The sequence below is a fragment of the Phascolarctos cinereus genome, unplaced genomic scaffold (genome assembly GCF_003287225.1).
Source record: "Phascolarctos cinereus isolate Bilbo 61053 unplaced genomic scaffold, phaCin_HiC Scaffold_726;HRSCAF=1367, whole genome shotgun sequence".
Classification (NCBI taxonomy): Eukaryota; Metazoa; Chordata; class Mammalia; order Diprotodontia; family Phascolarctidae; genus Phascolarctos; species Phascolarctos cinereus.
The window spans coordinates 11,496,804-11,509,399 of NW_027556098.1; the positions used below are offsets into that span (position 1 = coordinate 11,496,804).

The 12,596-nt window shown below is 38.3% G+C and overlaps 1 protein-coding gene across 2 annotated transcripts in view; it reads right to left on the reverse strand.

Annotated features, from left to right (window-relative positions):
- The window catches only part of CLCN4 (chloride voltage-gated channel 4), a 106,623-nt gene that overhangs the window by 44,044 nt on the left and 49,983 nt on the right, over positions 1 to 12,596 (reverse strand). For both annotated transcript variants that reach the window (XM_021006237.2, XM_021006236.2), the window contains 3 exons: positions 3,668 to 3,874; positions 3,490 to 3,570; positions 1,688 to 2,233 (listed from right to left, as the gene is read on the reverse strand). In XM_021006237.2, coding sequence (XP_020861896.1) covers positions 1,688 to 2,233; positions 3,490 to 3,570; positions 3,668 to 3,874 — 834 coding nt within the window. The remainder of the gene's footprint in view (positions 1 to 1,687; positions 2,234 to 3,489; positions 3,571 to 3,667; positions 3,875 to 12,596) is intronic.

Sequence of the window (12,596 nt, forward strand, 5' to 3'; positions counted from 1 at the left end):
GGCAATAACCTGTCTTCCCCAAGGTTTTAATTTCCTTCTGTATGTCTCTATATTTTGAAAGTTTTTTATTCTATGTAATTTGGAGATGGTAAGTATTCAATACTGCAAAATCCATTAAAATATCGTCAAATTTTTATGGATCAATATTATATCTAGATGATTATGGACAACAGTTAATTAGTTTGATTGGTTAGGTGACCAAAAACTCAACTAACTACATCTAGCCTACTGTGATCCATACTTCACAAACCATCTAGTTATTCAACAGAAAACCAGGTCCTATCTAGCATCCCTGCCACTACATAGAATTAGAGAGTTTATAATCCCCACAATCCAGTAAAATGTAAGTTATTTGACAGCAGGAAACTGTTTCTTCTTTATTTTTATATCCACAACATAGCATAATGCCTGGAAAACAGCAAGCATTTAATAAATTTTTTTTTAACTGGATAGAATATAATCATATCAGCACTGACCTTTTGCTAGGATCTAGCTGACAGAAGTGACTCCATGTTTGACCACTGACTGACCTGCATATATTCTAGGTATTTCCTAGGTACCCAATAACTGGCTTGTTTAGCTCCATTTAGAGTTAGAAATGCAAGGTCAGCAACTACCAGTTTAGCAAACTTCATCTAATCCAGGTGTGTAAAACAGCAAACTTTACTAATCACAACGTCCTTGTGGCTGATAAGGTGAGTCACAATCCAGACCACCCATTGATTGACCACAACTAAGGGTCCCCATCCCACCCAGCCCCTGTGAATCTACCCAACAACAATCAGATATAAGGGGAGAAATCCAGGAGAACCGGGCCCAATGTACACCTGAACCAGCATGGTCACGGTGTGCCCTCTGCGGGGGCCACACACACTTACATGTGATCAACAAAATGCCTTACTTGTGATCATTTGAGCACTTATGTTGAGTCCCTGGTGTGCCTCAGTTGGGCACTTACGTTCCTTCTCAGTTATCTCTCCTCACCATGACATCCTCACAAAGCATGAAATCATGCAATATTTTCGAACTGGAAAAGACTTAAAAGATCAAATCCAATCCCCTCATCTTTATAAAGGAGTAAAGCAAGGCCCTGAAAGGTTAAGTGACCTTGACTAAGGAAACGGGAAATTAATGAAGAGTTTTTAACAGAAGCCACTCTTTTCTTTATTATTATTTGAGGTGGTAAAGGGATTGTAATAGATGTCTTCTAAGATTTCCTATAACTCTAAGATTCTATTATTTTATGATTCAAATTGCTGCCTATGTTACTGGGAGTTTGGGGAAAACTTTTAAGAGTTTTCCTCAAGTAATAGATTGTATGAGGGGGAGCTGTTTTTTTGTTTTTGTTTTTGTTTTTTACCAAATGTTCCAACCAGACTTGGATTCTCCTCTCTCTCTGATAGTGGCCATAACTCATTAACACCATCATTCTAAATCTTGTATAATTTGGGCTTTTGTCTCACAAGAAATATCTATGTTGCCTTTGAAAGTATAGTTCAGCAGCTAATGATGTACATTCACCAAGAGATAAGCTAAGATAAATACACAGTCTAGTTCCTTCTACCTGGTACCACTGTCAATCAGTGGTTGTCCCAGTTTCTAATTACGTTTCTTTTTTTCCCCTCTATATCAGGCAGTTCACCCAGACCTTTCAGGTTGGTCACTATCTCGCTTCCTTCTTCCTTACCTTCATGCCAAAAGTAAATATTGTAATGATGATTTTGAAGATGAGGGCTAAAGCCAGCTGCCACATCGCAGTGTAAACCCCAGGCCCAGCTGGTCTATCAGGAATGTCATCAACGGGCCTGGTCATATTGGGGTCATTGATGTAATCACAGAGCTGGGAAGACTCCAAGGCTCCACAATCATTGAACAGCTCAGAGATGAGCTCACTGGTGCTCTGGCGAGTGTATGGATTAGGGTAGGCAATTATGGCGGTGATGGCTGTCACCACAATGACCTCCAACACAGGATACTTTCCTAGCTGTGTGGTCTTTCGTCTTCTACACCAGGCAATGTTACAGCGAATAAAAAGGGTCCCCCAGAGACCTCCGAAGACACCAAGTAGGATGAAGGGGAAAAGTTCAGCCATGTACCAGGGTGTGTGGTATTCCACATAAAAGAGAACCAGACGGCTGTTCCCAAAGGGATTGATGGACCTCAGTGTAAAAGCAGCCACCAGGGCAGCAAAAAATGACCTCCAGAGAGTTTTTAAGGGAAAGTAGTAACTGACCTGAAACAAATAAATAGAGATAATGAGAGGTTAGCCAGGAGAAAGATAAAATTTGCATCTCAGGCCAACAAGCATGACAATAAGGTTGAAAGGATGCTAGATTAGAATCATGACAAATAGGCCTACATCTTTCACAAAGTGGCTGTTACCATAGGCAAAAAATTATTATTATTATAGATAATATTATATTATATATTATATGATATGTAGGTATTACAGATAATAAATACCATTATAGAATAATAGTAACTTACATTTATTCAGTTATTATTCAGTCATTTCAGTAATGTCCAACTCTCTATGATCCCATTTGGGATTTTCTTGGCAAAGATACTAGAGTGGTTTGCCATTTCCTTCTCTAGTTCATTGATGAGGAAACTGAGGCAAACAAGATTAAGTGACTTGCCCAGGGTCACACAGCTAGTAAGTGTCTGAAGCCAAATTTGAAGTCAGATCTTCCTGACTCCAGACTTTGAATTCTATTCATTGTGCCACCTAGTTATCCACATTTATTCAGCACGTTGAGCAAATAACTTTACCTCTCTTGGACTCAGTTTCCTCATATGTAAAGTGAACAGGGTGGACTAAGTGATCACTAAGGTCTCCCAAATTCTAACATCTTGTGGTTTATCCTATTATTTACATTCAGGTGCTTATCACTCAAAAAAATGTTATAAGCCCCAAACACAACAGCTAACTCACTCGTTTGATTTTAGTTATGAAGAAGATACATCAACAAAAAACACTTAAACGAACTTAACCAAATCTAAAATTATAATCAGAAATTTTTATTTAGTTTCTAAGTTCTGTTTTGTTTTTAATTTGATTCACTACCATTTTGAAAAGATAGGAATAAAAGGAAAAGCTGCAACCACTGTTTAGTCATGGTGCGATATGGTTCCTAGTACGAAAGCAATCCCCCAGGACTTATTCTAAGAGTTTAAAAAAAAAAAAAGACTTAAATCCCAAGAGAAGACTTCATTATGGATAAAGAAAGGTTGTTGGGTTTTTTTTTCCTTTCATGTGAACCATTATACAATAGCAAAAATTAATTCTTAAAATCAAAAAAGATACAAGCTGGTTGATGACCTACAACTAACTTCTGCATAATTTTCCTTAAACCTAACTAAGCCTAGGAAATTCAGAAGTATATTCTATTGTTTCAACATTCATCAAAACATTTCTTGACAACACCCAACCCACCCTTCTGTCCACCCTCACCCAAACCATTAGTCCTCTAAACTGTTTGTTCTCACCTCTTCAAGACTGAAAAGTACACCTCCAATGGGGGCACCAAAGGCGACAGAGACCCCAGCAGCAGCCGCCGCTGAAAGTACCTACAATATAAATATTTACATGTAAGTGCCGAGATCATCAGTGAAACTGTGTGGAAGAAGGAGAGTCAGCTACCAAGAAAAGCTGACTCCAACTCACCTCTCTCCTCTTTCCTTCATTCTTGCTATATTTGGAAAACAGGCTACTGAAGAAGTTGCCACAGCAACAAGCCACATGTACTAAAGGGCCTTCCTTTCCAAGGCTGAGGCCAGAAGATACCACCAGGACTAAGGTAACAGTTTTGATTAAGAGCGTCCACTTCCCCAAGTAGCCTCTTATAATAAAGCCACTTAAGATGGTCTTTATCTGAAAGACAGAAAGGAGGAAGGGTTGAAAAATAAGGTAATAAAATTCCAAGATAAGGAAAAAAGGCAATTTGAACTTATCAGAGAAACGCGTTTGCTTTTTTGAATTATTAAATCAGACAGTAAATATGGGATTGTAGCTGCATATAGAAATTGCTTACATCATTTAAAAAGTACAGTTTTTTTCACATAATGGTTTTTATGTATCATAATAAACAATGAATGTTCAAATCTATGCTGCTTCTCATTTTTATTTTATGTTGTATAATACTGTATAATATTAAAATATAAATATAATGATAGGGATAGGAATTGGACCTGCCTGTGATTTCTTTGACACCAGGAATGACCTTTATCCATGTAGGTCTGCACCTTTACTGAAACATGTAGTCTCAGACAATTGCTTAGGGCAATAAGAAAGTAAATATTTGAACATGATTAGTATCTCTCAGAGGTATGGCTTGAACCCAGGTCTTTGTAGCTTTGCGGCCAGCTCCCTATCTACTACTCCATGCTACCTAATATAACGAAATTAAAATCTAAATGTAATAATAGTAAAATCAATACTCACTCACACCACCGTCAATGTAATTTCTAGGACATGACTGTTTTAAACATTGTGGACCTATATAATCACATTTTTCTTGTCAATAAGATGTCCTCCTGGCAACTATATGTGGGATACAGAAATATCTCAATGTTTTGCATCAACAACCCTAACCCTGGCAAAATCTTATTGAATAAGGCTTTGATGGTGGGCAGTAGATTCTTCTAATTTCATTGTTTTGCCATGATGACCCCAGTTACTAAGGGCAAAGTCATAAGCTCTCTCCTTTAAATTCAACATATGTCTTTCCTTTTCACATTTAGTAGGATTTCAACTGGAACTAAAATAATACTACTCTAGGGGGTGGGCTTTACATATTGAAGTACTCAGTCTCCAAACTTAATTATCTTTCACCACCGTCACTAAAAATGATAAAATGAATTTCTTTGATAATAGCCATATGTATGTAGTACATTACAGTTTGCAAAATGGGTTATATCATTTCATCCTCACAACAACCTTGTGAAGTAGGTGCTATTATTATTTCCATTTTACTAATGAGAAAACTGAGGCTGTGAGAAATTAAATGACTTGCCCAGAGTCTTATAGGTAGTATTTATGTCAGGCATTCCCGAGTTAAAAGTCCAGCAATCTCACCCCACCGTACCACGTGGCCGCCTTGACGTCAATGTCCACCTCATCTATTCGCTGAGATAAAGAAGTTTATATGGAGTAAATTTCCTTGAATACTAGATATTCTGACTAATAATTTAAAGGCTAACTCTTTCACATTAAAAGATAAATTTAGCCCGTGAGTCAATGTGGACCCACATATGGTCAACAGTATCTCTGCAATTTTGTAAAACATTAATGTAGAACTTCATCATCACTGTCTGGAGCTATTCACATAATGTAAACAAAATGTCTTTTGGACTCTCAGCTCCATCAGTTTTCATCTTTCCTAAGCCTCTTGCCACCACTGGAGTAAGTGAAGTTAAAAAGGATCACCATAAATTCATGCTCTCTAAGCTCACCACAATATACTTTTCATCCACTGATTAACACTCTGTCTTAGATCCCATGGTGGCCATCCCAAACCTTTTCCCCCTTCTTAAGACCCCAATTCCATCCCACCCCCATCCCAACATCTGACCATCTACTTTCCTGAGAAGACTGAGTATATTCATGGTGAATTCTGCAATCTATTTGTTTACATTCTAAGATTTCCCTATGCCATTAAGTACCTTCTCCTTCTTCCATCCTGTTAGAGGATGAGATGGCCTTCCTCCTTGTGAAGTCAAAATCTGCCAATTACGCCCTTGATCTCATTCTCTTCCCATGTTCTACAAAAAACTGGTTTCAATACATCTCCCTCTTATATCCAAGGTCTTCCTCTCTCTTCCTCTCCCCCCGAACAAACATGTTCAGGTCTCCCTTAATTCCTCCTCCCCCACCAAAAAAAATCCCTTTCCCCCAAACTACTATCTTAAATATCTCCTTCCTTCTCTGCTAAACAGCTAGAAAAAAAGTCATTCATCCATAATGTCTCATTACCCTGCAGTTTGCCTTCTATACCCATCACTTACCAAAACAACTCTTTCCAAAGTCACCAACATCCTAATTCCCAAATTTCATGGCCAGTTATTTGCAGTCTTCATCCTACTTTGGAAAGCAGTATAAATGTAATGGGAAGAGGACTTAAATTGGAGTACCTGATGGCCTTAGGCAAGTCATTTAACTTCTCTGAGACTCAGTTTACTCACTTGTAAAATGAAGGAATTGAACTCGATTGGCCCTAAGGCCCTTTCCATCATTAAATCTGTGATTGTTACATTCCTGCAGACTTTCACAATTGACCAACCCTCCTCTGTGACACTGCCACCTCCTTTGTCTCAGTCCAACATCACACTCTGCTGGTCTTCCTCTCATCTGTGTTACTGCTCAGCCTCCAACATTGGTTTGAATTATTCTTCCTGACTCCCTGAGTGAGTGTCCCACAGGAATCTGCCCCATGTTCTCTTCTCTCTTCTCTTTCCACTCCCCTGGTGATCTTTTCCACTCCCATGTTTTCAGTTGGTATTTCTACACAGATGACTCCCAAATTAAATACACCCAATCTTAATCTGTTTTCTGAACTCCAGTCCCACAACACCAATGGCTGGACAACTGTACCTAAAAGTCCTGTCAGCATTTCAAACAGGAGTCCAAGGCTGAACTCATCTTCTTCTCCCCACACTCATCCTTCCTCCTAACTTCTCTCCTTCTGCTGACAGTACCATTATCACATTTATTATTTCTTCTCTTTTCCTTACCCTCACAGTCCTTTCTAAAATATCTCTCACCATCTCCCTCTTCCTTTCCACTTAAATTGACACCACCCCAGTTCAAGCCTTTACTATCCCTTGCGCCTGAACTATTATAATAGGAGTTTCACTTACAGGTTCTCCTCTCTTCAAGCCACCCTCTTGCACAGTGGACAAAATAATTGACCTAATCTGACCACGTTGCTTCCTGTTTATCACCTAGAGGTGATGCAGTTGGTAGAGTGGGAGGCTTGGAGTCAGGAAGACTTGAGTTCAAACCTGGCCTCAGATACTTACTAGCTGCGTGACTCAGGACAAGTAACCTTAGCCCTGTTAGGGGAAGCCTAAGTTTCCCCAACTCTAAAATAGGAATAATAGCACCCACCTGACAGGGTTGTTGTGAGGATCAAATGAGATATTTGTAAACTGGTTAGCACAGTGCCTGGCACATCCTAAGCGCTTAATAAATACTTGTTTTCTCCCTCCTTCCCCTTCTTCTTTCTTTCCTTCCTGCCTTTCTCCCTACCTTCATCCCTTCCTTCTTTGCTTTCTTCCTGTTTTCAAAAACCTTCAAAGTCCTCCTTTTTCCTCTAAGATTAAAAGAAAATCAAACCTCCTTAGGCTGCCACTTAAAGCCCTAAAAAATCTGACTCCAAATAACCTTTCCAGCTTTATTTGACACTCTTACCCCGCTCCCCCATACATGCTATGTGGTAGGCAAACTGAACTATACCAGCTCCTACCTCCACACAGTTGTGCAGGTCATCTTCCCATGTATAAAATGCATGCCTATATACTGAAATCCTTCCCCTCCTTATAATACACCTTATAATGCTACCTTCTCCATGAAGCCTTCTCCAATCCCCCTAGTAATCTCTTTCTCCTCCAGTTTCCACCAAAAAACGTCCTTTTTCACATCACATCCCAATTTATGCCATATTTGTCCTCAGGGAGCTTGTCTTCTCATGTGAAAGATGACATGTATGTATACATGGAAAACCTAAGGTACCCTGTGTTTGGACCAGACCCCTGTCACATGAACACACACACACACACACACACACACACACACATATATACATACACACACACACACACACACACACATAATTAGGATATAGCATATTCTAATTCATCTGTAAGCTCCTTGGATACAAGGACTATTTTTTTTTAATCTATTTCCACAGCTGAAACAGATCAAGTATATACAGAGAAAGTCCACGCTGGATGTATCTCCATTTTGATGGTAATGAGGGATTTATTCTCAAACTACCTGAAAAAAGGGAGGAGCCCAAATAAATTTAAATGAATCAGTTGGTATTACTATATTGCCATAAGAACATCAAGAACTACTGACCATATGCTTACTTTCTAATCTGCACAAAGTCCTTGTAAGAAATATCTCCTAACACATCTACATGGTATCCTTGATAAAAATATGAAAGAACAAATAGGTTTTCATAGTATTCTCCAGCAGACATGCTTATAATCAAACAAATGACTGAAAGGTACAGATGATATAAGATTCCTACGGAGTTTACTGACTATAAAAATAATTGATTTGCTATAGCAAAATGTAGCCTCAAAGACTCTCCTCCAAAGATCTCTTTGGGGCAGCTAGGTGGCACAGTGGATAGAGCACTGGCCCTGGAGTCAGGAGGACCTGAGTTCAAATCCTGTCTCAGACCAGATACTTGACACTTACTAGCTGTGTGATCCTGGGCAAGTCACTTAACCCCAACTGCCTCACACGCACAAAAAAAAAACACACAAAAGAAAAACACAACAACAACAAAAACAAACAAAAAACCAGAGATCTCTTCCATGAACATGCTCAGATAAATGGAACCATAGGAAGAAATTTATTTTATGGACTTTTGATCATATCAATCTAAGAATAAAATAGTGGCATATGTCCTCCCCACCCCCCTACTAGCTCCTAAAATTATCTTGTTTTTACATATATTTTGTATATGTTCTATATCTATAGCTATATACACACATATGTGTGTATGTGTATATATGCATGTGTATTCACATATAAGAGTATATACAGTGATTCCTTCCACATCGTGGGGGTTGAGGCATAGCACCCCTATGATCTGGAAATGTCACATAAAACTTTTTGATCCCCCCTTCACACCAGAGAAGAAGTCTGAATTTTTTCTTTTTCTTTCATGGGGTGTTTACAGTATCTTAAAAGATAAAATATTTTGATATTATACAATACTATGTACATACTTTATGCATTTCTGAGTTTCTAAACTTTTTCTGTGTCATCTGCTGGCCTCCATGTGTCGTCTGCAGCTTCTGCAAAACTCCCTAAAATTTCCCATTTAATTTGTTATGCTGACCACAAGATATATTGAAACCACAAAGGGGAAAGTCATAACGTGGAAGGGATAACTGTACGTATAGGACACATACACACACACACACACACAACACACACACACATACACACACACGTGTTCATGTGACAGGCGTCTGGTCCAAACACAGGGTACCCTAGATAGGTTCTCTATATATACACACATGTCATCTTTCACATTAGAAGACAAGCTCCCTGAGGACAATAATTTCATTTTTGTCTTTGCATTGCTAGTACTTAACACAGTCACTAGCACACAGAAGGCACTTAATAAATGTCTAAATGTGTGCTGGCTAAAAGTCCAGCAGAGAGTCCAAGTGTTATTATCTTGTTAATATCATTATAAATTCACATAGGAAAAAACACATAGATAGGGAATATCTACTGCCCAAACTATGATGGATATAATGGACCGACAGTCCATTTAGCTGGTTCATTAGTACATATAACTAGGACAGGCACTGCAAACACCTGACAAGTAGAAGGGATTATTTCCTGGGAGAGATAATTCAACCAAATGTTCTCAACAAAATTTCCAAATCTATTATTAAATGACTATATTGCATTTTAAGTATCTGAATATTCTAATGACATAGTTTGAAAGAGAAATTCAATCTGGGGCAATATCACCATCTTAATTATCTAACTCATGACATTAAGAGATTTGACCAGTACTTTTAAAATTCTATAAAATAATTTAATATGATTATCTAATTGAAATAGAAAAAAATGACATTTATTGCCAGAAGTCATAAAGATCTTGTCAACTGCCTGACTGTGAATTTAGCAGAGACTCAAATTCAGATTTTATATAATTAATTTAGAAGACTTCCTAATACGCAGAATATTTGTCAAAGCTTTATTTCTTTTAAAAGGATTTAGGGATATCATCTACAAATAAGTAATAATATGTAAAGTACTGTCAAATGATATGCTGCATAATGTGAGATGATTTCTCACAGCAACTGCTAGTAGATAGAGCAATAAGCAGAAAGAGACTGGACAATTCTGTATCACTCCTTTGATTAACAAGTCAAAAGACGCAAGATAATTTGCTCTTGATTATGTCTTAGGCTATTTATAAAGAGAATTAATTACTTTATTATTAATATAATATTAACAATATAATTAATATCTTATAATAGTATAATATGACATAATAATAATAATAATATCTAGCATTTGCATAGCACTTTGAGGTTTGCAAAGGACTTTAATTCTGATAATTACATTACTACACATTTGGGTTCCTTTGCAATCCTACGTATCTTATTTTATGCACTTAAAAATATGATTCAGACAAAAGTTCTATAGGTTTCAAAAGACTGTCAAAAGGGTTTCTGAGAGAAAAAAAGATTAAGAACCCCTAAATCAAATGATACATAGTCTAGAGAAGAGATATGGAATGTAAGTCCTTCAACAGAATGCCCTCCTTGCAGGCAGGAACTGATTGGCACATAATAGGTGCTCTTCTGGCTCTTGATTCTAAGATACTAAGGTTTTGGTGGGATTCTGTTACATCTGGGAAAAAAAAACCTAGGACATCTATCTTTATCCATGATTTGGGAATTTTCCAAACCAGTGAAATACCACTGCATACTTCTGAAAAGTGATTTTTAAATATTCCTCAAAATTGTCTGTATAAAATTTTGGGGTAAATCCATTTCCTCCTAGCATCTTATTGCTAATGATAATAATTTTTATTGACTCTCCCTAGTTCCTTTTCTTTTTTTAATTTAATTTTTTGTTATATTTTAAGTTCAGACCCATCTCCTTCCCACTTTCTCCATCCCACAATAGAAAAGGCTACCATCTGTCTCTTAGGGTGGATGGCATCTTCCTTCATAGGTCGTTCACAGTTACTAGTTCCTTTTCTGAGATATACACACTGAGAAAGGGTCCATAGTCTTTCACACAAGTGAGAGTCAAAGAATTTACAAATTTCAAATGACTGTGGTCTCAGAAACACAGAGCATTCTGCAAACTTGAGTGATAAATAAATCTTTAGTCATTGGAATGGCACTGCTTACAGTCCACTGCCCTCAGCCATCACCCTGGGAAGCAGCCCCTATAAAGGGGTACCCTGTAAAGTATTCTGTAAAGGATACTAAAGACCCAGGGGGAAAAGTTCCTGTCACCAAAGTCCTTGGCACTGCCAACTGATTCATCATCAGAAACTGATATCATTTTGTCAGTGGAAATGACATTAAAGAAGAGGCATTAACATCTGTCTTGCTACTGCACCCTAAGGACCATGGAACCTTTCCATTTGATTTACAGCTGGAATATTCTACATATATTTTCTCCCTGATTAGAATGTGAATTCCTTGAAAGGAAGAACTGTCTTATTTTCTTATTTGTATGCCCCAGTGTTTTGCACACAGCCAGTCAGTAAAACATTTATTAAGTACCTACTATGTGCTGGGCACCATGAGGATTCAAAGAAAGGGAAAATACAGTCCCTACTCCACAGACTGATTGGGAAGACAACGTACAAAGGGCCACGTACAAACAAGTTATATCCAAGATAAACAGGCAATAATCAATACAATTATGAGGGACTGGAAACGTTTCCTATAGAAGGTAGGATTTTATCTGGGATTTGAAGGAAGGGAAGCCAGGAGATGAAGAAGAGGAGGAAGAAGATTCAGGATATCAGGGGCAGCCAGGGAAAACACCCAGAGCTGAAAGATAGGACACTTTGCTCAAAGAACAGCAAGCAAGCCAGTGTCACTGGATTAGAGTATACAGTGAGGGGAAAGTATAAGGTGTAAGAAGACTGAAAAGCTTAGGGGATGGGGGGGAGTAGGTTATGAAAGGCTTTGAATGCCAAACGGAGGATTTTACATTTGATCTTGGAAGTGATACAGAGCTACATGGTCAGATCTCTACTTTAGGAAGATCACTTTGACAGCTGAGTGGAGGATGGACTGGACTGGGCAGAGATTTGTGGCAGAAAGACCAGCCAGCAGGCAATTGCAATAATCTAGATGCAACATGATAAGAGCCTGTACCACGGTGCTAGCTGTGTGACTGAAGAGAAGGGGGAGTATTTGAGAGATGCCATGCAGGTAAAATTAATAAGACTTGGCAATAGATTGGAAAGGGAAGGGTAAGACAGAGTAAGGAGTCAAGGATAACATTTAGTTTGCAAACCTGGGTGGTGCCCTCAACTGTAATAAGGGAATGTGGAATGCAGAAGAGTTTTGAGAAAAAGATAATGGACATGATGATTTTAAGATGTTGGAGATGTAAGACGAAGTCAACAGAGAGGTTAGGACTGGATAAGCAGATGTAAGAATCATCTGCAAAGATGATAACTGAATCCATAGGAACTGATGACATCACCAAGGGAAATAGCAGAGAGAGGAAAGAGAAGAAGGCCCAGGACAGAGCCCTGTGGGACACCCACAATTAGTGGAGTGACCCAGATGAAGATTCAGCAAAGCAGACTGAGAAAGAGAGGTCAGATAGGTAGGAGGAAAACCAGCAAAGAGCAACA